The sequence below is a fragment of the Gorilla gorilla genome, chromosome 9 (assembly GCF_029281585.2).
Source record: "Gorilla gorilla gorilla isolate KB3781 chromosome 9, NHGRI_mGorGor1-v2.1_pri, whole genome shotgun sequence".
In the NCBI taxonomy this organism is placed as follows: domain Eukaryota; kingdom Metazoa; phylum Chordata; class Mammalia; order Primates; family Hominidae; genus Gorilla; species Gorilla gorilla.
In genome coordinates this window covers 82076030-82103915 of record NC_073233.2, presented here as the reverse complement: position 1 = coordinate 82103915, position 27886 = coordinate 82076030, and the positions used below count along the sequence as shown (strand labels likewise).

Below are 27886 nucleotides of genomic sequence, written 5' to 3'. Positions count from 1 at the left end.
ATTTGGGTGCTCCAGTGTTGGGTGCATATATATGTATAACTGTTATATCCTCTTGCTGAATTGACCCCCTTATCATTATATAATGACTTTTGCCTCTTTTTATAGTTTTTGTCTTGAAATCTATTTTGTCTGATATACATATAGCTACTCCCGCTTTTTAGTTTGCATCAGCATGGAATATCTTTGTCCGTCACTTTATTTTCAGTCTATATGTGTCTTTACAGATAGAGTGTTTCTAGTAGGCAACAGGTCAGTGGGTCTTGTTTTTGTATCCATTCAGCCACTCCACGTCTTTTGATTGGCAAGTTTAGTCTATTTACATTCAATGTTATTATTAATAAGGACTTATTCCTGCAACTTTGTTTTCTGGTTGTTTTGTGGTCTTCTTTCCTGTCTTTCTTTAGTGCGGGTGATATTCTCTGGTGGTATGTTTAAATATCTTGCTTTTTATTTTTTGTGTATCTGTTGTATGTTTTTGGTTTGAGTTTGCTTGCAAATAGTATCATAACCCATTATTGTAAAGTGGTGACAATTTAAAACTGATTTCATAAACAAACTAACAAACAAGCATAGAGAAAACCAACAAAAACTCTACATTTTAACTTCAGCACTCCACTTTTTAATTTTTGTTGTCTCTACTTCTTTTCTTTTTTCTAAGACAGGGTCTCAAGTTGCCTAGGCTTGAGTGCAGTGGTGTGATCTCAGCTCACTACAACCACTGCCTCCCAGCTCAAGCAAACCTCCCACATCAGCCTCCCAAGTAGCTGGGTCTACAGGCACACACCACTACACTTGGTCAATTTTTTGCATTTTTTATAGAGATGTGGTCTCACCGTGTTGTCCAGGCTGGTCTCAAATTCCTGGGCTAAGCAATCTGTCCACCTCGGCCTCCCAAAGTGTGGGATTACAGGTGTGAGCCACCATGCCCAACCTATTTATAGCTACTGTTTCAATTTATATATTATTGTACTGTTTATGTCTTGAAAAGTTGTCATAGTTAATATTTTTGATTGGTTCCTCTTTTAGTCTTTCTACTCAAGATATGAGTAGTTTACACACAACAATTACAATGTTATTCCGTGTTTTTCTGTGTACTTATCAATGAGTTTTGTACCTTCAGATGATTTCTTAGTGTTCATTAATGTCCTTTTCTTCCAGATGCTAGAACTACCTTTAGCATTTCTTGTAAGTCTGGTGTTGATGAAATCCTCCAGCTTTTGTGTGTCTGGGAAAGTCTTTATTCTTTTACATGTTTGAAGGATATTTTGACTGGATATACTATTTTAGCATAAAAGTTTTTTTTTTTCCTTCAGCATTTTAAATATGTTATGCCACTCTCCCCTGGCCTGTGAGGTTTTCACTGAGAAGTCTGCTTCCAGATGTACTGGAGTTCCATTGTATATTATCTGTTTCTTTTCTCTTTCTGCTTTTAGAATTCTTTATCTTTGACCTTTGGGAGTTTGATTATTAAATGCCTTGAGGTAGTCTTATTTGGGTTAAATCTGCTTGGTGTTCTATAACCTTCTTGTATTTGAATACTGATATGTTTCTCTAGGTTTGGGAAGTTCTGTTATTAACTCTTTGAATAAATTTTCTATGCCAATCTCTCTACCTCCTCTTTAAGACCACTAACTCTTAAATTTGCCCTTTTGAGGCTATTTTCTATTGTAGGTGTGCTGCATTGTTTTTGTATTCTTTTTCTTTTGTCTCCTTTGTGTATATTCAAATAACCTGTCTTCAAGCTAATTCTTACTTCTGCCTCATCAAATATGTTAAGAGACTCTGATGCATCCTTTATTATGTCAATTGCATTTTTCAACTCCAGAATTTCTGTTCTTTTTAATTATTTCAATTGCTTTGTTAAATTTATCTATAGATAAATTTTCTGAATTCCTTCTCTGTTATCTCAAATTTTGTTGAGTTTCCTCAAAACAGCTATTTTGAATTCTGTCTGAAAGGTCACATATCTCTGTCTCTCTGGGATTGGTCACTGGTGCCTTATTTAGTTCATGTGGTGAAGTCATGTTTTCCTAGACAGTCTTGATGTTTGTGAATATTGATCAGTGACTGGGCATTGAAGAGTTAGGTATTTATTGTAGTCTTTGTAGTCTGGGCTTGTTTGTACCCATTCTTCCTGCGAAAGCTTTCCAGGTATTCAAAGAAACTTGGGTATTGTCATCTAACTTTTTGGTCACTGCAGCCATAGCTGCATTAGGGGGCACCCCAAGCACCTAGCTCTTGCAGACTCACAGAGGTACTATTTTGGTGGTGTTGGATAAGATCCGGAAGAATTCTCTGGATTACCAGACAGAGATTCTTACACTCTTCCTTTATTTTCTCCCAAATAAATGGGGTCTCTCTCTGTGCTGAGCTTCCTGGAGCTGGGGGTGGAGTGACACAAGTACCCCTGTGGCCACCAGCACTAGGACTGTGCTGGGTCAGACCTGAAGCCATCACAACACTGGGACTCACCCAAGGCCTACAGTAACCACTGCCTGGCTACCTATGTTCACTCAAGGCCCTAGGGCTCCATAATCAGCAGGTAGCAAAGCCAGCCAGGCTTCTGTCCTTCCCTTCAGGGCAGTGGGTTGCCCCTGGTCCCAGGTGAGTCCAGAGATGCCATCCAGGAGCCAGGGCTTGGAATTGGAAACCTTAGGAATCTACCTGGTGCTCTACTATACTGCAGCTGAGCTGGCATCCAAGTCACAAGACAAAGTCCTTCCTACTCTTCCCTATCCTTTCCATAAGCATAGTCTCTCCCCATGGCTACAACTACCCCAGGCCCATGGCAAGTACTGCCTGGCTACCACCAGTGTTTATTCATGGCCTAAGGGCTCTTCAGTCAGCTTATGGTGAATGCTGTCAGGCCTGGGACTGCCTCTTCAGGGCAGTGGTCCCCTCTGGCCCAGGGTAGGTCCAGAAATGCTGTCCAAGAGCCAAGGCCTGGAATTGGGAACCCCAAGAGTCCACCTGGTGCTCTACCCCACTGGTACCTAACTGCAACATGAAGTCTTTACTCTTCCCTCTCCTTTTCTCAATCAGAAAGAGTCCTTCCTCATAGCCACCACAGCTGGGAATGTGTTGGGTCACACTTGAAGCCAGTACATCTCTGAGTCTTACCTCAGGACCACGGCAAATACTGTCTGAATACTGTTGCTGATTATTCAGGACCCAAGGGCTCTTTAGTCAGCAGGTGATGAATCCTGCCAGGACTGGGTCCTTCCCTTCAGGGAAGCAGGCTCCCTTCTAGCTCAGTATGTGTCATGCTGTCTGGGAATTAGGGCCTGGAATGGGCCTTGGTACTCTGCCTGGTGTCTTATCCTACTATAGCTGAGCTGGTATCCAAGTTGCAAGATAAAGTCCTCTTTACTCTTTCCTCTCCTCTCTTCAAGCAGAAGGAAGGAGTCTCTCCCAGAGCTGCAAGCTGCTCCACCTGAGGTTGGGGGAGAGGTGGCGTAATCACTCCCCTGGCTGCCCCTGGTGTCTCACAAGGTAATGTGCTGCTCAAGTCCACTGGCTCCAACACCAGCACAGCACCAGGACTTGCCCAAGAATTGCAGTCCTTGTGGCCTAGTCTGCTTTTCAAGTTTATTTAGGACCCCAGGACCCTTTAGCTTGGGTGGCAAGGCTTTCCAGAACTCAAATTCAGAACACTGGAATGGGTAATTCGCCTCTGGCTAAGGCTGGTCTAAATCCTCCCTCTGTGGAAACTGACTGAGTCCTGCCAAGTGTTGCTTTCCACTGTGACAGGGCAGCACTGAGTTCCAATGCAAAGTCACACAATCACTGTGCTCTCCCTCCCCCAAGCACACAGATTCTCTCTCTGTTCCACGCAACCACTGCCAGCAGATGGGGAAGGGGTGATGTCAGTAATTCAAGACTGTGGTTTCTATCCTCTTCAGTGTCTCTTTAAGTGATATGAAGATTAAATCTAGGTACTGTGATCATTCACCTGATTTTTGGTTCTTATGAAGGTTCTTTTTTGTGTGGACATTTGTTCAATTTGGTGTTCCTGTGGGGAGGACGATAAGTGGAGGCTTCTATTTCACCATCTTGCTCTGCCGCCCCTCTCAAAAGTGTTATTCTTTTATTTCACTTTATATTTTGCTAATTAATAGTAAGGTAGTCCCATTTTTATAAATTTATCCATTATCTATATTTCTTCTTCTGTCAACTAACACTTCTTATCTCTTGCCCATTTTTCTTCTGGATTGTCTTTTTTCTTACCGCTTTGTAGTTTTTTCTTCTTTTTAATATAATGAAAATATTAACCCTTTGCCTATAGTTTGTTTTGCACATATATGAAATATTTTTTATCTAGCACATAGCTTGTGTTTTAACTTTACGGTATTTTGTCTAGAAGTTTTTGTTTTGGTAAACTCAAATTAATCTTTTATTTATGGCTTTCACTTCTTTTGGCTAAGTTTAAGAAGGCCTGCCTTAAGGTTGTATCTGAATTTTCTTATGATTTGTTATTTAAATTCATTTGTGTTGTTTAATCCATTTGCATTGTTATTTTCATTGTGTATTAAATTCCTTTTTATACATGGGTTTATTTCTTTATTCTTTCTGCCAATACCATACTATTAATTGATAGACTTTTAGATTATGTTTTGGTATCTGAAAGACTAGATTGCTCTTTTTTTTGCTCTTTTTCAAAATTATCTTGGTTATTCCTAGGCATTTATTATTCTGTGTGAATTTCAGTTTGTTTAATTAACTGTCATGAAAAAATCCCACTGGGATCTTAGCCAGTTTAGCTAGATTCATACAGGAACATAACTTATTTCCATATTCAGATTTTCCTTTAAATCCTTCTGTGACATTTTATTGTTTTTTTCATAAATGTCTTACATTTAAAAAATAAGGTCTATTCCCAAGTATTTTATATTTTGTTGCTTTTATGAATAGGATTTTTCCTATTACATTTCCAGATCTGCTAAGTGCTAATTTTAGAAAAAACAGATTTTTTAAACATCAACTTTGTAAACTACTGCTTAACTAGTAGTTTGTCAGTTGATTTTGTAGAGAGAGAATATCTTCACATAATAATTGTTCTAGCTATTTTTTTCAAATATTTAAAACTTGTTTTTTTGTATTGTTTGACTAGAAACTCCAGTATAACACTGAAAATTGCACCCTTACTGTCTTAGTCCATTTATGCTGCCATAAAGAAATATCGGAGCCTGAGTAATTTATAAGGAAAAGAAGTTTATTTGGGTCACAGTTCTGCAAGCTGTATAAGAAGTACGGCACCAGCATGTGGTCCTGCTGCTGAGTGCATCAGGCTGCTTCCACTCATGGTGGAATGCTAAGGGTAGCTGGCAGGTGCAAAGGTCATGTGATAAAAGTGGAAGCAGAAAGAGCAGAGGGAGATGTCAGATCTTGTTAAATAACTCTTGGAAGTAGGAGAGTAAGAACTCACTCATTACCATGAGAATGGCACCAAGCCATTCATGAAGGATCCACTCCCATGACCTAAACACTTCCCATTAGGCCTCACCTCCAACATTAGGGATCAAATTTCAACTGAGATTTAGAGTGGCCAAATATCCAAAACACAGCACTTGTCTTATCCCTGAGTTTAAAAGGAATGTGTCATTGTGTCTGTTTTACCACTAAGTATGATATTCATGCAATTTTCTAGTTTCTGTATGAATTTTATAATCTTTAGGAAGTTTTTCATCTATTCCTAGTGGCCAAGAGTTTTCAACATGAAGGGACATTATATATCAAGTCCTTTTTGGGGCGTCAAGTGAGGTAAGAGGTGAATCATACTGATAAGATTTTCTAATGCTGAGACATTCTTGCATTCTTTGAACAAAACCTACCTGGTCACAATGTATTATTATTTTACCACACTATCAATCTGCTGTTATTTTCCTTAGGATTAGGTGAATGAGCAAGTGAATATTTACCTATGTATGTATAAATGAGATGGGGTCTTGCTCTGTCACCCAGGCTGGAGTGCAGTAGCATGATCTTGGCTCACTACAACCTCGAACTCCTGGGCTCAAGCACTCCTCCCACCTTAGCTCCCCAAGTAACTGAGACTATAGGTATGTGCCACTATGCCCCACTTCTGTATCTATTTTATAAGAGAGACTGGCTTAGTTTTCCTGTATTATCATTGCCTGGTTTTGGTATCAGACTAATAATACCTTCACAAATCAAATAGCTTCAAACAGTATTATCCTAAGTAGTTTTTTACATGGTAGAAAATGTAAATGAACTTCTTCCTTTTTGAGAGAAATTAATACTCCATAAGATGTCAAATATTTAGAATTGAGTAATATAAGAATAGCCTTCTAACTAGTCTCCCTGCCTCCACTGTGGTTTCCTGCCCAATCAATCATCTATACTAGTATTTTGATTTTTCTAAAGCTCTTCAATAGCTTCCTATTGCCTGAAACAGTGGTACTCAATTACAATCAGGTAAATGTGTATCAAGATACTTAACTCACCAGAACTTTACAGTGTGAATGTGTGTCAAGCAAAACATGCTTTCCATACTCCCTAATTTTGACATGCCTAAAATATGCTTAATGTGGATGTGCGTGGGGTAAATGTTGTGTTTAAAAATAGCTCCCACGGCCAGACACAGTAGCTCATGCCTGTAAACCCAGCACTTTGAGAGGCTGAGGCAGGAGGATTGCTTGAGGCCAGGTGTTCAAGACCAACCTGGGCAATATAGCGGGATTCTCTCTCTATAAAAAATAAAAATAGCTAGTGTGGCAGTGCGCACCTGTGGTCCCAGCTACTCAGGAGGCTGAAGTGGGAAGATCACTTGAGCCCAGGAGGTCAAGGTTGCAGTGAGCCAGGATTGCATCACTGTACTCCAGCCTGGGTGACAGAGTGAGACCCTGTATCAAAAACAAAAGCAAACAAACAAAAATAGCCCCCTCTACTGTTACCCAGAAGTAAAAGGAAACTAAAAGTACAATCACCTAGCTAGGTATACAAGGCCCTTCTATAATTTTGCTCCAGTGATCTCTCTAGTCACTTCTTTCCCTGCTCTCCACCCTCATCATATATTATACAACTACAACCTCAACTCTATTCAAACTATAGCCAAGCTACTTATAATTTCCAAAACATACTTCACTGTTACACTCTTCAATGCCTTTGTGCTTACCTTTTCTTGGCATGCCTTCCCTACTAATCCAACTTCTATTTGGTCTTAAAAACCATTTCAGATGTCCTCTCTTATGAAACTTTCCTTGTAGTCCCCTCATCTACCACAAGTTAATCATTCCTTCCTCCGCATTATCTTTGTATCTTCCTGCAAACTCATTTAACAACTGAGTGCTTGTGAGTCAGGTACTTTACCAAGAACCTGACATCTTTTGTTGAATTTTCACAACCACTCTATTAACTAGGAGGTATTATACCCATCTATCTAAAATTCAGATAAATTAAGCTGCTTTGACATTCAAAACCTAGTCTGAGATAAAAATTTCTTAAAATGTTTGCTGTATTTTTTGTATACATGTGCCATTTCCATTTTTCTTACCTTCCCTATTAGATTTAAACATCGTAAGAACAGGAAGATGGAACATATGTTTAATTCTCCACTGTATCCACAGCACCTGTACAATGCCTGGTACACAGCAGGGGTTTAGTAAGTATTTGCTGATTGGCTGATCTTATTAAAGAGTAAAGTCTCTCTCTTTTTTTTTTTTTACTTGAGACAGAGTCTCACTCTGTCGCCAGCATGGAGTGCAGTGGCACGATCTCGACTCACTGCAACCTCTGCCCCCCGTGTTCAAGCATTTCTCCCGCCTCAGCTTCCCTAGTAGCTGGGACTACTGGTGTGTGCCACCATGCCCAGCTAATTTTTGTATTTTTAGTAAAGACAGGGTTTCACCATGTTGGCCAGGATTGTCTCGATCTCCTGACCTCGTGATCTGCCCACTTCGGCCTCCCAAAGTGCTGGGATGACAGGCATGAGCCACCATGCCGGACCCTGAAGTTTAATTTTTTGAATCTTAGTGACTCAGCACAAAGCTTGGGATATAGAATATACTCAGTAAATATTTGCTGAAATCAACTGAATTAACTAGAAGAAGAAATAGGAATCAGCAGACACTCAGGTTCAATTCTTGGCTTCAATCAATACACACTTGTCTGGTCCCAGATTCTTCAGAGGTACCAAAGCTGAAAACCATTGGAGGCTGGCAAAATCTAGCCTGCTGCAGCTGCATGTGCTAATGAGATCCCACTGTTCCTCTCATCTCTCTTCTGGCTCAGCCAAACTTCAGTTTCTGTTTCATTCTGGATTCTCCCACAGCAGCTAGGTGGTCTGTTATACCTAGTACTTGCTGATGGGAGAAGGCTACAGAAGCCATACATTATTACCCATTATATATGATAAACTTGACTACTGTAGCAGCAACTACAATCACTAACTTACTGAATATAAACAAGGAATAAAAGGTTCAAAAATTAATTTTCTAGATATTTAAAGACTATCCTTTAAAACAACATAATTTTCTTCTAATAGTTATATCCCTTTGATAGGTCCACAAAAGTGGTTACAGATAAAAGTTTCCCAAGTGCTTTATGGTTGTTTGTTTGTTTGTTTTTGTTACTAAAGCCAAGGTATAAATGGTTTCTCTTCATACATAATAGAACTTCTGGTGAATCTGGATTTGGGGGATTTTCCCTCCCAAACCACAAAACATTTAGATGGAAAAGGAGCTCTACTCAGGATCAAGGATTTTATAGAATTATGGACAAGAAGGAACTTGGAAGAATACATTCACAATTAAATCCTTTCAGTGAAATGATGCTTGCTTTTCCTCTGCAGAGGACCTGGGTTGCTTTGTAATAGTCCTAATCTTTAGAATTTCTGCCTATGTGTGTCAAAATAGGTCTCTATAGTTTCTGCCCTGAATCTTTCCTCTTAGATGGCATAAAAGCAGTCTTCAAAGAAATATGCACACTAGAGTCAGAACAAGTATGAGTTTTCATGCTGTCATTGGCTCTCTAACTTCTCTAAATTTCAGTCCTTATCTGCCTAATCTCATAGTATTACAGAAAAATTAAATGGGATAATCCACTTAAGCACTTAGCATAGTACCTGGCACAGAGTAAATGTTTAAAAGATGTGGCTGGTTTTTTTCTTATTGAAGGGCAGGCTTGGTGGCTCACGCCTGTAATTCTCAGCAGCTTGCAAAGCTGAGGGAGGAAGACTGCTTGAGGCCAGGAGTTTGACACCACCCTGGGGAACACAGTGAGACCGTCTCTACAAAAAAATTAAAAATTAGCTGGGAGTGGTGGTGCACACCTGTAGTCCTAGCTACTTGAGAGGCTGAGGTGGGAGGATCACTTGAGCCCAGGAGTTGAGGTTGTAGTAAGCTATGACTGTGCCACTGTACACTATTCTGGGTGATAGACTGAGATCCTGTCTTAAAAATACATAAATAAAATACAACTGAAAACAAATATTATGTCTCCCAAGTCTTTCTTTTCTTCAGGCAAACCCCTTTCAGTTCCTTTAATTGTTCCTTAAATGCTATTGTTTAAAGTATTCTAATCTTGATTGCTCTTCTCCAGACAAGTTTCAGTTTGCCAAACTTGTCAGATCCAGAAGTGAATATGACCTTTTTCCTTGAAAATAGTTTCCAGTAAAAGAAAAAAACAGTCTTTAAATTATGAAAGTAATAAACATTTAACTGAAAACCTAGAAAATAGAAAGATGGAAGAAAATTACTCATAAGCCTAGGAGTTCATGTCCAGCCTGGGCAACATAGCAAGATTCCATCTCTTAAAAAATAAATACATACATAAAATTCTTCAAGCATACAATATGTGCTAGGCATAATAAGCCATGGAATTTGCCTCCAAAAAACTTTGCAATCTATTTGCGAAGTAAATGACTAAAGCTACGATTTGAAATGTGGCTAGCCCAAATGGAGATGTGCTGTAAGTATAAAATTTTTAAATTTACAGTATAAAAATAGATGTAAATATCTCAATAATAATTTTTATATTGATTAGGTAATCAATATAATTACTTCAACATGTTGAAGTGATATTGTGGATACAATAGTTAAATATATATACATTAAAATTAATTTATTGTTTCTTTTTATCTATTTAAAGTGTCTACTAAGAAATTTAAAATGACATATGTGGTTTGCACTCTATTTCTATTGGACAGTACTCGTCCAGAGACATGACAGAGCCTGGTACTTATGGACAAGTCACACAATGTATCCTAGAGTAAGAGAAAAAAGTAGCAAACAAGACAAGGGCCAAATCATTTAATAGTGGTTGAATATGTGCCTATGTTTAAAGAACTGTTTCAAGCCATTTGGGAAACAAAAAAGTATAACACATTATCCCTATTTTCAAGGAATTCATGATCTAAAAGAAGAGACAAGATGAGATTTAAACTTAACCCCAATAATCCCCGCTGCCAGGAACAAAGTGCTATATTCAGGGACTTCCTCAACTCCACAGCCATCTGGCTCCAGGTACCTAGTGCTGCATTCCCACTTGCTCTCATTTTCTGTCCTTCAGGCTCTCTAGTGGTAAATAGAGGATGCATATCTGCTTGACACACACACGAGATGACAACTTCATTTTAAACACAGATGTTGCTAGTATCTTCCTTAGCAGTATCTCTCCTTGCACATGGGCTGTCCCACCCCAGAGTCAAAGGTATTAGGAAGATCTATAATTGACAGCATTCACACAGACACATATCTTCTACTCTAGACCACAGTATCATTAGCCAAATATTATTTACTTCCTTGTAGCTAACAAGCACCATTAAAATATAAAGAATCATTTCAAAAAGGAAGAAACATTTTCCAAGTTCTTATGAGATATCTCCATGTGCAAAGTATTACATAGGCTCTATATGGGAGACAAAGTGATAGACATTATCTAAAGCACCTAAATAAAATGTCTGGTTCTCTACACAAAATGAAGAGTTAGGCTAGTCAAAGAAGTAAACAATAATTGCACTATGGAAGTTTACACAAATTGGGTTATTCTTGTCATATCCCATTAAAACAGAGTTGAGAGGCCAGGGAGAAAAAGCACTCAGGGCACATAACATTGCTGCAAGAATGTAAGTAATTCTCTGCAAGCCTGGCTGCTGAAACTCCCTGCTAAAATATGAAACCAGTTTTATCTAATAGCTACTGAAACAAGCTGCTGTGACTCTAAGACTAGTTTTACTCACCGCAGTTACTTATCAATCAGAACTTGCCAGCTTCCAAAACCTTTAACATTTTTAAATTTTTCTTTCACATTTTCCATCACTCCCTATTATCTTTTCTTTTTCTCCCCAAACCTTTACTAGTGCCAATTAACTTTCTCAAAGAACAATACATAACATTTCTCCTTTTTATAAAACCTCCAACCTTCTCTTTGTTCTTCAGACATACTGAAGAACATACCACCCAGTCTGTGTGTATGCCTGGAATAGCAATTCCTGCTTCCCAAATAGAATGTGTTAACTTCCAAGATTTGTCCCTATACTTTAATTAGTTCAAAAGTGCTAACATTAACTTGTACTATCAACAACCTACTTACCGTGAACACAGCCCAAGAAAGGGCAGAATGACCTCCTCCATGCAGAAGGAGCAGGACTGGACCCTCTGAACCACTCTTGTAGACTCGAAAAGTGTATGAATAGTTAAAGATAAAACATCTATGTTTTTGCTCACTAAAGTTTTTCATTATTTAATCATAGTAATACCGCTAGAAACTTACATGCAAAACTGCAGACTGCCAAATGTAAGAGATGTAAGCAGACTTTTCTGAGACACTAACCCTCTGTTTGAAGCATGAAGCCCGTGTGACCATTTTGTTCAACGAAAAAAAATATATGTATTCCCTTTGCCCTCATGAGGACATAACCCCTGGATTCTAGAAATGAAACTAGTTCAACTCACTTGACTCATGAAACCTTCCCCTCAGCCCCTAAGACAGTATATCAGTTTCAAGAATTTAATTCTTAATCCCTTCTCCATGCATTAGAGAATTACAGCCAAGAAAGATATTGGCATGGACTTACAGGCAATATTCCATAAAGAACAAGTGAGGAGTAAGGTGAAATAAGTAGCAGGAATAAAGAACATTTTAGAAACTACACAAGTCTTTTAACTTACACAACATCATAAGCTCACTAAAGAATAAGCCATTTTGCAAAGGATATATCCTTGCCAGTTTCATTCTCTACTTCTACATCTTCCATGGACTCAAAATACTGACTCCAAGGAACAGGGGAAAAGTCCCGCTTTCTTCCAGGGCTGAGGAAAAAAAAGAGAGAGACATTTCAGAGAAATTATGCATAAAGAGATAAAATCTTGGTCAATAAACGCTAAATGTAAGTCAGTAATGAAAACAGCAAAGGTATTTTCTCTTAAAGATATAAAGAGTTCATCACAAAGTATATTAAAAATGTATTTAATATATTGTATTACATAATAATGTAAATGTATTTAAATAAGTATTTTTAAATGTATTTAAATCCAAACATAGATTTAAGAGTAAAAATTTTAGGAGTTTTCAAAATTCATTAGTATATTTTAATCACAAATAAATTCTGTGTTCATATACACACAAAACCTGCTAGTTTTTCACCTTGCTCTTGGCTGTAGGCTCATTTCCATCCTCCCAACTGACTTTAATATCATTCCTACCTCAGTCAACAGTCAATAGTCTTGGTCACTATCACTCCTTTATACATTTAATTCTCCATACTCTTTCATGCTTCCTTGTCGTTCCCAAACAATCAATATACAACCTCCATGGAAGGCAAACTGGCAATATCAATACCTTAAACTTACAGGAATTTATCTGAAGAATTGCTCACACAGAAGTGAAATGACCTAAGTATTCAATGAAACATCGTTTGTAACAGAGAAAAGTTGGAAAAAATCTAATATCCATCAATAGGAGACCGATGAAAATAAATTGTAGTATATAGAAAAATACTAGTTAACTGTAAAAATGAACAAATATATTAATAAAAATCTTTATATATGAATATATAATTCCAAGATTCATATATATAACTCCAAGATGAACACGATATGCGTGCTATCACTTGGGTAAAATTGTGAAATATATGTAAGTGTTTATGTATGTTTTCAACATCTCTGGAAGGATACTGATACAACATTTATGGTATCTTGGAAAGGAAAGTATGATTGGGAAATGAGAGGAAAAATTTTCAATCTCTGTTCCTTACTATCTTTTGATTTTTGATCATGTATTATTAAAAAATATAAAATTATTCTAAAACAAAATAGATCAGTAAGTGTCTATTCACAATTTACATCTTCAACCTTGGATGGAATACAAGAAAGAAATTCCAAGCTGTCCCAATTTCCAACCTATTCTTCTTCCTAGTAATGGAGGAAATTCAGAATTCTATCAGCAGCAAAACATTACCTCTTGCCAGACATCTTCCTGTATATGCTATGGAGAATATCTACAAAGTATGATACAAAGCTCTTTCTAAAAACTTAATATAAAAGCACTCCTAGTTGACTATAATACTGGAAAAATTACAACACAGCGGCTGGGTAGTAAGGGATATATTCTTTCAAAAGTGAAACATTTATTGAATGTCTACTCTGTTCTAGGCATTGAACCAGGTCAGTATTTCTGAATCTAACAATGAAATCACCTGAAGAACTTTATACTCATGCTTGGGTCTCACCTCTAGAAACATATTTAAGTGGTCTGTGTTATGGCCTGAGCCCTGAGGATTTTTAAAGTTCCCCATGTTGAGAGAGGCACTATAAATATAAAGATAGAGTACATGATTTGGAATGACAGAGGAGTTCAAATTCCTTATAGGTCCTACCATTTCTCTACAAGTTCCTGACACATTATGAACTTGGTCAAATTATTCTGCCTTGGATTGCAGAGACTGAATAAAATTACCTTTAAAGAATCTAATACATCTAGCATTTGATAATTGCTCAGTAGATGGATAATCCTATCTTCTGAAATAAAAATGACATTGTGAAGTAAACAGCAACTTCAGCCTCGACCTGCTTTTTTTGCTTTTCTGGTTGCACTTGAAATCCTATGGGAAAACTAAAAGCAGAACTTAGAATTCTACTTACTCACAAGTTACTCACAAATCTACCTATCCTACACTAATTTGATTATAATGATAACATGGCATGCCAAACATGTTATAATGGATTCTAAGGATCCATGGATGAATTTTGATATCTGGACCTAGGATATCATCATAGTAATAGTACATAATATTCACTATGCACAAACGAGTCACTGTGCCAAATACTTCACAGACATGATTCCATTTCACCCTCACAAAACTTTTTATGCCCATTTAACAGATGAAAAAACAGATTTAGACATAAAAGTAACTTGCCAAGGCCACACAACTACTAAATGGTAGTGACAAAATTCAAATCCAGTTCTGCCACTCTCCAAAGCCTCTGCTCTTTACCCCAATGCTGTATCACTTCTTTCATCCTTTTATCTTCTCATGCTGTCATTTATGCTTCTGAAAAGTAATAAGGCTTAAGTGCACATTATTAGAGGTTTTCTTTTTGTAGTCTAAATATAGCTGATTCTGCCAATGCCAAAGAACCTTTACAAGTTAGCCAGGTACCAGTTAAAGAAAACTTACTTCCTATAAATAGAAATTATTCACAGGAGAACACCCTCCACTTCTAATTTCCTTCATTTAAAAAAACAAAAAACAAAAAAGGCCTGTAGCCGGGCGCGGTGGCTCACGCCTGTAATCCCAGCACTTTGGGAGGCCGAGGCGGGCAGATCACAAGGTCAGGAGATCGAGACCATCCTGGCTAACACGGTGAAACCCCGTCTCTACTAAAAATACAAAAAATTAGCTGGGTGTGGTGGCGGGCGCCTGTAATCCCAGCTACTCAGGAGGCTGAGGCAGGAGAATGGCATGAACCCGGGAGGTGGAGCTTGCAGTGAGCCGAGATAGTGCCACTGTTCTCCAGCTTGGGCTACAGAGCGAGACTCCATCTCAAAAAAAAAGAAAAAAGAAAAAAAAGGCCTGTAGTTCCTGCCACTCGGGAGAGACTGAGGTGGGAAGATAAATTGAGCCCAGGAGTTCTAATCCAGCCTGGGCAACAAGTGAGGTCTCATCTCTTAAAAAATAATAAAAATAAAAATAAACAAAAAAACAGGTTCCAGGGACTACCCAACTTATTTCTACCAAATGAGTAATTCCCATTTATTTAAGGAATCAATAATTCTCCATCTCCAAAGGTTGCTCCTACTCCCACAGAGATTTTCTAGCACACCCCTAACACCTTCTTTTAAACACATAATTGGGCCAGGTACGGTGGCTCACGCCTATAATCCCAGCACTTTGGGAGACCGAGGTGGGCAGATCAGCTGAGGTCAGGAGTTCGAGACCAGCCTGCCCAACACTGCAAAACCCTGTCTCTACCAAAAATACAAAAATTAGCCAGGCATGGTGGCACGCGCCTGTAGTCCCAGCTACTCAGGAAGGCTGAAGCAGGAGAATCGCTTGAACCCAGGAGGCAGAGGTTGCAGTGAGCCAAAATCGTGCCACTGCACTCCAGCCTGGGTGACAGAGCAAGACTTCGTCTACACACACACACACACACAGACACACACACACATGCACACACACACAAAACACATGATTGTTTATAAACTAGAAGACTTCAATTAATTTTGTAACTAGTATTAGACATTACATAGGTGGCAAGAATCTTACATTATTTTTGTATTTTAGTCAGAACAGAATATTGTGAATTTTAGGGATATCGTTTAGATTGATTTTAAAAAATAGCTTTAGATTCTTATTTTATGCCTAGATACTTTATAGTCATTATAGTTTGTGTAGGCCTTTTTTAATTATAATTTTTAGATTAATTACTAACTTCCCCCCCTCAAGGGGTCATAATGAAAGAATTTTAAAGTAGTGAAAGAACTTTCAAAAGCATAACAAGTTTAAGTTACTGATATGGTTTGGCTATGTCCTTACCCAAATCTCATCTTGAATTGTAGCTCCCATAATTCCATGTGTTGCGGGGGGACCTGGTGGGAGATAATTGAATCATGGAGGCAGTTTCCCCTATACTGTTCTCATGGTAGTGAATGAGTCTCAGGAGATCTGATGGCTTTATAAGGGGAAACCCCTTTCACTTGGGTCTCAATTCTCTCTTGTCTGCCACCATGTAAGACATGCCTATTTCCTTCCACCATGACTGTGATGCCTCCCCAGCGATGTGGAACTGTGAATCCATTAAACCTCTTTTTCTTTATAAATTACCCAGTCTTGGATATGTCTTTATCAGTAGCATAAAACAGACTAATATAGTTACATTTTAAAAGGAAGAATTTATTGTTGGTTGTGGTGGTGCACCCCTGTAGTCCCAGCTACTTGGGAGACTGAGACAGGATGATCACTTGAGCCCTGGAGTTCAAGGCTGTAGTGCACTATTATCACACTCGTGAATAGCCACTGTACTCTAACCTGGACAAAACCGTGAGACCCTCTCTCTCTCAAAAAAAAAGGATTAATTCATTCAAAAAATATTTACTAAGAACCTATTATGTGTATAAGGCTGGAACAGACATAGGATAATGGGGGATGCTGGGACAATTATAAAACTAGAGAGACAATACATCTTTTGTCAAGAAGTTAGTATTAAGTACATAAATATCTAACAAAATGTACAAAGAGTTAAATACCCTAAGAAGTACAGCTAAAGTGCAGTGAATGTTCAAAGGAGGAAAGAAAAGATTACTTCCAGCTTGGAGAAGAAAGACAGGCTTAAAAAAAACACACACAGACACACTTAAGCTAGGCATTGAAGGACAGAAAGAATTTGCGCTGATAGAAATAGGGATGGAGAGAGGGATAACACATTTCAGGCAGATAAGGACCCAGCCTGCTGCCTGTCATAGGGAACACTGAAAACAAACAACAACAAAATAGCTAACTGGAATGAGGTGGGAATAGTACAGTATTTTTGAAAAGCTAAAAGAAGTTGACACAATTAGATAGTGGAGAAAGAATGTTAGCTTAATAAAATGGGGAATATATGTTCTTTTTCCAGTTATTTGTATGTGTGTGATTTTTTGGAGGGGCCCAACAGTCATGGATGATATCCTAGAAAATCAAGAGCCAGTCTATGGCCGTAACACCCTGAATGCACCCGATCTCATCTGATCTCGGAAGCTAAGCAGGGTCAGGCCTGGTTAGTACTTGGATGGGAGAAAATGAAGAGCCAGGCTGGACATGGTGGCTGATGCCTGCAATCCCAGCACTTTGGAGGTCAAGGGAGGAGGATTGCTTGAGCTCAGGAGACCGAGGCCAGCCTGGGCAACACAACAACACCTCGTCTCTACTAAAAACAAAAAAAAAAATTAGGTAGGCATGGTGGCGTGCACCTGTGGTTCTAGCTACTCAGGAGGCTGAGGCAGGAGGATCATTTGAGACCAGGAGATCAAGGATGCAGTGAGTTGTGATCACACCACTGCATTCCAGCCTGGGGGACAAGGTGAAACCCTGTCTCCAAAAATCAAACAAACAACAAAAGAAAATGAAGAGTCGATAAAATGTAAAGATAAAAGTATTTCAGAAAGATCAATCTGGTTACAGGCACAAGATGGACTTGACTCTGGGAAAAAATATGTTGCAATAACCTGGCTAGAAAAGGATGGGATCAGTTAATAGGGTTGACAAAGAAAAAAGAGAAAAAAATGGGAGACTTAACTGGCAATGGAATTAAAAGCAAGAAAACATAGAATGACCTTTCAAAGGCAATGAACAAATCTTGGGAATGTTCAAGATATGAAAGATGATTGACAGCAGAATCAAAGTCAATTTTAAAGTTTTGAACAGAGAAATGAATAATTAAGTCCTACAGTTTATAAATGAAAATCTACTCTGGTAGGTAACTGTATAATTTTTTTACATTAGAATACAATTTATTTCAAACCTAACAAAATAAATAAATAATTTCCTCCCCCCTCCTATTGCCAAAGGAAGAAGTTTGGCAGAGAGGAGACAAAGTGGTGCTGTGAAAGACACAAAGAAAATATGGTATCTGCCTGAGTCACATGAATCAAATGTGTTTATGGATCTGTTGCTATTATCACAGACCATGTTCAGAATTTGATGAAAGCTATGAACCCTCAATCCAGAGGGTTCATGCATGCACATATATTTTGCTATAATTCCACTGGCTTCAAGAAACCTATCTACGAATCCCAAATTAAGAACTCTTAGCCTATAATTTGACCTTAACAACCTATTTCCAGCAGAAAGAGAAAAAGAATGAGGAGATACTGCATTCTTATTAGTTCCTGAACCTGAATTCATTTTCCATTTGCTACCAACTAAAGGTTTATTTTCACAACCCAGTTCTGCCTTTATTAAACTATGGGACTTTGGGCAGTCACTTCAGTTCTGTAAGCCTGAGTTTCTTCATGTTAGGGGATTATAGTACCAATTTTATAGGCGTTATTATGAGGATCAAAGATGCCCTTTCATCTCTTGGTTACTCTCAAATTAGTCAGTTCTATTTATCATAAAACTAATAATTTTCTAAAATTATCTTATTCCCATATTTGTTATTATCCTCCAGTCACCCCAATTAATTCACCACTAATGTGAGATCCATTAGAGCAAGAAGGTTCTCCATTAGTTCACTGATGTATTCCCAGCCCAGAGCCTGATACACATCAATGACTAATATCTGTTGACAGTCTGAAGTGAATTAATGTGCATAAAGCACTTAGCTGGGTTTCTCAATAAATATTTATTACTATTATTAAATAGCTTTGAGGCTAATAATCCTTACTTAATCCTTATAAACTTTCTAGTAAAAGCGAATGGGATACTACACCAATCAAGACTGTGGTACAGGTATAAGAACAGACATAGAGATCACCTAAATACAATCAAAAGTCCAGAAATAAACTAGTATTTATAGTCAATTTGTCAGAGGCATTTGAACCAGGCGACTCCATTTTGACTGAGGGCTAGGAAAATGAGGCTGGGACTTGCCGGGCTGCATTCTCAGAAAGTTAGGCATTCCTAGCCTCTAGGTGTTTATGGTTAAGGGAACAAATTAATAATGTTTACTAAACAGACCCACACTTGGGAGCTTCCAGCTATCCTGATATCTGGAGAACAAAGGCATTCCTAATTTTGCTTTAAAGTTTATAATATCCATTCTTGCAAAAATAGTTAATTAAGAAATTAATCCTTTATCACAAACCCTTGTAGCAGAACACATCTCCCCATACATACAAGCATTATACCTAGAGTGGATATGTTCCTCCTCTTACTTTTGGGAACGTCCTACTCTGTCTATGGAGTAGCTGTTCTTTCACCACTTTACTTTCTTAGTAAACTTGCTTTTACTTTGCACTGTGGACTCGCCCTGAATTCTTTCTTGAGTGAGATCCAAGAACCCTCTCTTCAGGTCTGGATTGGGACCCCTTTCCTGTACCAAACTGATTTTCAACAAAGGGGCCAAGATAAATTCAATGGGGGATATGATATTGGGACAACTGGATATCCACATGCAAAAGTACAAATCCAGACCTCTTCCTCACACCATATACATAATTAACTGAAAGTGTATCATAAACCTAAATATAAGAGCTAAAACTATAAAACTCTGAGAAGTAAAAAACGAGTAAAACTCTGTGATCTTAGGTTAGGCAACAATTTCTTAGATACAACACCCAAAGCAGAAGTGATAAAAAAGACACAGGACTTGAACTTCATTAAAATAAAATCCTTTTCATTAAACTATATGCCATTTTCATACTATAGCTACATACAGAGAGAAATAAGCATAGTTTCATGGATAAGAACATGGGCTCTGAAGTCAGATTCTTTTAGTCTAAATTTCATTTCCAATAATTACAAGCTATGTGACTGTCAGCAAATTAATCTGCCTCAATTTCTTCAACTGTAAGCTTTGCAAAGTGATTATTAGTAAGTACTTCCTGTTAGTCATTATAGAAACACTGTTTATAGTTGAGCCACATGGTAAACCAATTGTACTTCTTGTACAACTTTTTGCTTTTTTCCAGAATAATTGTCTTTTTAATTTTGTTTGCTTAGTTTTCTATTAAAGTGTCACTAACTGTTTCCTGAAACCTTTTGATAGGCAAAAGACATTAATATGCTTTTCCCTAAGGAGGAAACACAAACAGCCCATAAAGATATGAAAAGGTTTCCAATCTAAGATACATAAAATTTAAATTACAGTGAAGTATCATATTTCACATCCATCATGTTGACAAAATATAGGAAGCCAGACATTAACAGGTATTAACAAGGAAACAGGGAAGACTATTTGGAAAACTGTAAGGCATCACCTAATAAAATTAGACAGGTGTCCTTCAACCTGGTAATTTTACTTTACAGAGAACCTCCTGCACATAGGCATCAAAACACACATATAAGAATGTTTGTAGACACATGTCTATAAAAGCAAAGAATAAGAAGCAAGCTAAATATGCATCACCAATAGAATATACAAACTGTGATGTATCTGGGTAATAGAATATAGCATAGCAGTGAAAATAAATTTAAAAGTTACACGAATCTGAAAAGTACTTAGAGAAAGAAATAAGCACAGAAGACTGAATCCTGTATAATTCCATTAATAATAGTGTTCAAAAACAGGCAAAGCTAAATAATGTATTTTTAATGTATACATGCACAAGTGGTAAAACAATAAAGAAAAGCCAGGCACTGATTATCAAGCAATTCAATACCAGTGTGGGAAACAGAGATGCTCTCGAGGAGAGACAAACAGGTTTCTAAGGTGCTGATAATGTTTTATTTCTTAAGCTAGGTGATGGACACATGAGAATTTATTATTCTTTGAACTGTACATATATACTTTACTTTTCTGTATGAGTATTTCACAATTTTAAACAAATAAAGCCTTTGAATTCTGTAAAACTTCTCTTAATATTTGGTCATTCACATTAAATAATCTACCAGGTCTATTTTTCACTCAAATTTCCATTTCTGGCACCCTCCATTCATCTGCTCCAAATGGGACTGCCTGCTGTCTGATATAATGAACTGCTAACATTTTACTATCATCTCAGGAATTCTTCTTGCCTTTCACCTGTGTTGAATCCCTTATCCCATATTTTTCTTGTTGTAGTCTCTTATTTTGATGAAACACATCCTCCATCAGCTTCATGAGAAAGGGACATTAATTTTGAAACTTTGCATGTTAGAAAATAGCGTTCCCCATTTTCACACAATGACTGACGGTCTGCCTGAGTATAGACATCTTATATTAGGGACTGCTTCTGTCAATGGTAATTAATAGATCCAACTTGAGAAATATTGGCTAAAATTATATGTAAGTATGTGTGTGAAAAATATTATATAAATAGATGTTATATTTATACAACCATAGTGTATAATTATTAAATAATTATATATAATGATCTTATATATTGTAATTATATATCATTCGTTCTTCTTAAACGCATAGATGAGCTGGCAAGAAAGTAAGGAACAGGGAAGACCCAGGTCAAAAGTTAAGTAAGGTGGGAATCCAGAGAAGCACTTAGACCATTAAATCTGGCTTTTACCTTGATGGCATTTGCCAACTGTCTGAACTTGAAGTTTTGCGATTTCCTGGGGCACACAGAACAGGACACAAAGCCCGAGGTGGGAAGTCTTGCTGCGGAGCCCAGTAGGAAACCTTTCTCCATCAAGCTGGGATCCCAAAGAATCATAAGCTCAGTGAAAGGCTGAAACAGAATTAACTTTTTGCTCCTTACCACAATCTCAGGATTAAATTAAAAAATAAAAAATAAAATAAAAAAAGGCCTGTCTTAAAACTTAGCATTGAGAAGGGAGAAGCAAGAAAAAACAAACACAGCTCTCAAACTGATATGGAGCTAAATACATATCATTTACATATCCCAAGAAGTTTCAAGATGAGAATGTAAAGTGGATCCAACTGGTAGTGCCCTCAGGACCCCCAAGAGAAACAAAGGCACATCCTCTTTGAAGAATCAATCTTCATTCTAGGACTAAGAACTTTAACAAAGTTCCAAGGCAAATGACCATCTCACAATCAAAAAGCATAAAATACGTGAGGAAACAGACCTGTAAAGAGTTCACATAAAGAAATTATCAAATACAATATAAAATAACTGCTTAACACATTTAAATGAACAGAAACTTGAAACAAGCTTCTAGAATGAAAAGAATTAAAATTAAAAAACAAATAGTCAAGTTTAACATATTAGACACAGCTAAGGAGAAGGGTAAACTAGTAGTGAATTTGTTCAGATACATCTAGATACATTTAGAATCCAAAATACAAATAGAAGATGGAAAATACAAAAGTTAAGAAATATGAAGGGAAGAGTAAATAAGTCTTAAATATGTCAAACTGAAGTTCTGAAAGGAAATAAAGAGAGTGAAATAAAAGTAGTATTTGAAGAGGCCATATAGGTTGAGTATCCCTCATCCAAAATGCTTGGGACCAGAAGTGTTTCAAATTTCAGTTTATTGTTTCCTTTTTAATTTTGGAGTATCTGCATATACACAATGAGATATCCTGGAGATGGGACCTAAGTCTAAACACACAATTCATTTATGTTTAATATAGACCTTATACACATGGCCTGGAGGTAATTTTAAACAATATTTTTAATAATTTTGTGCACAAAACAAAGTTTGTGTAAACTGAACCATCAGAAAGCAACGGTGTCACTATCTTAGCCACCCATGTGGAAAATCTATGGTTGTTTGGCATCACCATCATTCCTGATTGAACTTACATGTTACTAATAATCATTTTTCTTACACTTATTCACACATAACTACTTAACAGTAAAAGATACAACATACCATTAATACAGTGAAAAAACATAATGTACTCAGGGTAACCAACCAGCACAGTAACATCACACAACACCTCTACCAGTTATTAAATAAAAGCAACAACTAACAATGGCAGGCTTTCAGTCTCCCACCTACAATGTTGTGTTTGATTAAAAAGTTACTGAACACGGTATTTTATTTTTTTAGGTGAGAAGAAACATCAGAAGCAGCTGAGGGATGTGTTAAGTCTGTTCTTGCTGTAACATAACACCTGACACTGGGTAATTTATAAAAAGGTTTAACTGGCTAATGGTTCTGCATGGTACCAGCATCTGTTCCTGGTAAGGGCCACAGGAAGCTTATAATCATGGTGGAAGGTGAAGTGGGAGCATCTGTGTCACAAGGTGAGAGCAGAAGCAAGAGAAGGGGGAGGTGCCACACTCTTTTTAAACAAACTCACTCGTTACCAAGGTGATGGCAATAAACCATTCATGAGGGATCTGCATCCATGACCCAACACCTCCCACTAGGCCCCACCTCCAGCATTGGGGATTACATTTCAACACGAGATTTGGAGAGTGCAAACATCCAAACCATATCATTCTGCCCCTGGCCCCTCAATTTCATCTCCTTCTCACATTGCAAAATACCATCACCCCTTCCCAATAGTTCCCCCAAAGTCTTAACTTGTTTCAGCATCAAGTCCAAAGTCCTAAGTCTCATCTAAGACTCATCTCCTTCCACCTATAAGGTGGAAGCAGCCTGAGATGTACTTATGAGCCTGTAAAACCAAAACAAATTATTTACTTCCAAGATACAATGGTGGTACATGCATTGGGTAAACATTCCCATTCCAAAATGGAGAAACTGGCTAAAAGAAAGGTGCTACAAGCCCTATGAAAGTCTGAAACCCAGCAGGGTAGTCATTAAATCTTAAAGCTCCAAAAATAATCTCTTTTGACTCCATGTCCCACATCCAGGGCACACTGGTGCAAGGGGTGGGCTCCCAAGGCCTTGGGCAGCTCTACCTATTGCTTGTAGGGTATAGCCCTGCCAGCTTTTCTCAGAGGTTAGAGCTGAGTGCCTGCAGCTTTTCCATGCTCAGGATGCAAGCTGCCGGTGGCTCTACCATTCTAAGGTCTGAAGTGTGGCAGCCCCTTTCCCACAATTCCACTAGGTGACGCTCCAGTGGGGTCTTTGACGGGGGCTCCAACCCCCCATTTCCCCTCAGCATTGCCCTAGCAAAGTTTCTCTGCAGGGGCTCTGCCCTTGCAGCAGGCTTCTACCTGGGCACCCTGGCTTTCTCATACATGCTCTGTAATCTAGGCAGAAGCTGCCTAGCCTTCTTCACTCTTGCATTCTATGTGCATGCAGGCTTACCAACCACATGGAAGTGGTCAAGGCTTACAGTGCTTGTGCCCTCTAGAGCAGCAGCCCAAGCTGTGCCTGGGGCATTTTGAGCCCTGGATGGAGCATGAGTAGCCAGGATACAAGGTGCAGAGTCCTGAGGCTGAGAAGGGCAGCAGTGCCCTGGGCTTGGGCCCTGAAACCAGTCTTTCCTCCTAGGTCTCTGGACCTGTGATGAGAGGGACCTTCCCAAAGACATCTGAAACAACTTTGAAACCTTGCCCCCATTGTCTTAGATATTAACAATTGGTTCCCTTTTAGTCATGCAAATCTCTCTAGTAAGTGGTTACTCCAAAGCCCTCCTGGATTCCTCTTCTACCAGAGGGCCAGGCTGCAAGTTTTCCAAACATTTACAGTCTGTTCCCGTTTTAAAATAAGTACCAACTTTGTTTTTTCTTCAGACAGGGTTTCACTCTGTTGTCCTGGCTAGAGTGCAGTGGCATGATCACAGCTCACTGCAGCTTCAATCTCTCAGACTTCAGTGATCATCCTGCCTCAGCCTCTGGACTAGCTGGGACTACTGGCATATACCACCACATCCAGCTGATAACTTCTTTTATTTTTAGTAGAAACGAAGTCTCACTATGTTGTCCAAGCTGGTCTCAAACTCCTGAACTCAAACAATCCTCCCACTTTGGCCTCCCAGTGCACCTGGCCTATAAAGTCGAACTTTAAGTCATTCCTTTGCTCCTGTATCTGATACCAGGCTGTGAGAAGCAGCCAGGTCACCTCTTGAATGCTTTGCTGCTTAGAAATTTCTTCTGCCAGATACTCTTGATCACTCTCAAGTTCAACTTTCTACAGGTTCCTATGGCATGAACAACACAATGCAGGCAAACTCTTTGCTAGGGCATAACATGGTGACTTTTACTCCAGTTCCCAATAAACTCCTCATTTCCATCTGAGACCTCATTAGCCTGGCTTTCACTGTCCATATTTCTATCAGCATTTTGGTCAAAATTATTTAACCAAGTCTTTAAGAAGTTCCAAACTTTTCCTCATCTTCCTGTCTTCTTCTGAGTCCTCCAAACTCTTCCAATCTCTGCCCGTTATCCAGTTCCAAAACTGCTTCCACATTTTTTCAGTTATCTTTATAGCAACATCCTACTCTTCGGTATCAATTTTCTGTGTTGTCCATTCTTGCACTGCTATAAAGAAATACTTGAGGCTGGGTAATTGATAAAGAAAACAGGTTTATTTTGGCTTGGAGTTCTGTAGGCTGTACAAGAAGCATGCTACCAGTATCTGTTTCTGGTGAGGGCTTCAGAAGCTTACAATCACAGTGGAATGTAAAGCTGGAGCAGCCACACCACATGGCAAGAGTGGGAGCCGACAGCAGGGATCTGCACCACTCTCTTTTAAACAACCTGATCTCGACTGAACTTAGAACCAGAACTCACTCATTACCAAGGGGATAGCACTAAGCCATTCATAAGGGATCTGCCCCCATGACCCAATACTTTCCACTGGGCCCTACCTCCAGCATTGGTGATTACATTTCAACGTAAGATTTGGAGGGGACAAACATTCTAACCCTATCAAGGGACCAGAAGGTGGGTCCTCTAGGGATGAGAATGAATGCTGCTAGGTGGCTTTCTAAAAATCTTTTTTCCGGTCATCTGCTTCATTAACAATGGTTTTTGTCTTGAAAGTCTGTCTCTCATTTTATAAACTGACATCATTTCTTGCTCTGTTTTGACTTGTGTCATGTCAGCACTCAAAAAGTTTCAGATTTTGGAGCAGTGCAGATTTTCAGATTAGGAATGTTTAACCTGTGGCTGAAGTTTTCAGAACTGAGGAAACATCAAACTACAGATTCATGAAGCCCAGTGAATCACAAGATTTAAAGAGAAGTAATACATTATGGTAAAACTGTAGAACATTAAAGACAATTATCTTAAAAGTGGCCCTAACCCCTAAAATACTAAATGACATATGAGTAAATTTGCTCATTTCAGCACTATTTGAAAGAGAAAAGGATGAAAAACACCCAAAAACAGGAGACTGGCTGAATATACTGGGTTATGTCCACACAACAGAATACTATGCAACTGCAGGGAAAATAATGGAAAAGATTTCTGTGTACTAATAAGAAGTGATTAGAGTATCTTAAATTTTAAAAACCAATAGCCAAGCCAGGTGCAAGCTAGGTGCAGTGGCTCATGCCTGTAATCCCGGCACTTTGGGAGGCCGAGGTGGGTGGATTGCTTAAGCCTAGGGGTTTGAGACCAGCCTAGGCAACATGGCAAAACACTGTCTCTATGAAAAATACAAAAATTAGGGGGCACGGTGGTGCACACCTGCAGTCCCAACTATTAACGAGGATGAGGTGGAAGAATAGCTTGAGCCCAGGGAGTCAAGGCGGTAGTGAGCCATGATCATGCCACTGCACATCAGCCTGGGTGACAGAGTGAGACCTTGTCTCAATAAATAAATAAATAAGTAAAGCAATATGCAGAACCATATGTATGTTATTTTATTTATTTATTATATTTTTAAATTTTAAATAGAGACAGGGTCTCACCATATTGCCCAGGCTGGTCTCGAACTCCTGAGCTCAAGTGATCTGCCTGCTTTGGCCTACCAAAGTGTTGGAATTACAGGTGTGAGCCAATGCACCTGGCCAATGTTATCTTTTATGTAAGGGGGAAATATAAATATATGTTTACATATTTTGAAGTGCATTGATAAAAGCAAAGACTAATGAAAATAGTTACTTGTAGGATATTACAAACAAAAAAAGCTATACTTTTCTGAATATATATTGTTTTATACTTCAACATTGTAGTCATGTAAATAATTTTTGTTTTATAAGCATGTTAAACACTTTGTACAAATCAATTACCACAATTAACATAAAAGAGAACAAATTACCTTAATGGTGTATTAAGAATTATTCCAAGTGACTTTAAAAACAATTATTTCACTGCACATCTTTAGTGGGATAAATATACTTTAAGGAAAAAAAAGAACTGAAAATAAATTTTAAACAGTATTCAGTAATCATATTGTTGGTTATTTTTAATGGTAGCACAGTTTGTTATTTTGAGCACCATATACATACATATTTGGATAAAGCAAATAGGTAGTTAGGTTAATGTCATTAGGAACCAAGACTTTCGCTGTTAAGGGAAGAGATAATTATATAAAAATCAAAAAAGTAAAAAACCCTATAATCTTAATTTTGAAATGAAAATGTCAGGATGAATGCTTGATTCCTTTTGTCCTTCCTTTTGAAATATCAGTATGGGCTGGGCGCAGTGGCTCACCCCTGTAATCCCAGCACTTTGGGAGGCCGAGGCAGGCAGGTCATGAGGTCAGGAGTTCAAGATCAGTCTGGCCAAGATGGTGAAACCCCATCTTTACTAAAAATACACAAATTAGCCAGGTGTGGTGGCAGGCGCCTGTAATCCCAGCTACTCAGAAGGCTGAGGCAGAGAATTGCTTGAAACCGGGAGGCGGAGGTTGCAGTGAGCCGAGATAGTGCCACTTTCACTCCAGCCTGGGTGAGAGCGAGACTCCATCTCAAAAAAAAAAAAAAAAAGAGAAAAAGAAAGAAATATCAATATGAACTCACGATTCTAGATATGTCTACTACAAAGGCCTATAAGCAATAACCAGAATAGTAGCAATGAG

The 27886-nt window shown here is 38.3% G+C and overlaps 1 protein-coding gene across 2 annotated transcripts in view; it reads right to left on the bottom strand.

Moving 5' to 3' along the window:
* The window catches only part of PPME1 (protein phosphatase methylesterase 1), an 81510-nt gene that overhangs the window by 36978 nt on the left and 16646 nt on the right, over nt 1-27886 (bottom strand). For both annotated transcript variants that reach the window (XM_004051793.5, XM_019036809.4), the window contains exons 2-3: nt 12176-12269; nt 11551-11643 (exon numbers count right to left, since the gene is read on the bottom strand). In XM_004051793.5, the coding sequence (XP_004051841.1) occupies nt 11551-11643; nt 12176-12269 (187 nt within the window). The remainder of the gene's footprint in view (nt 1-11550; nt 11644-12175; nt 12270-27886) is intronic.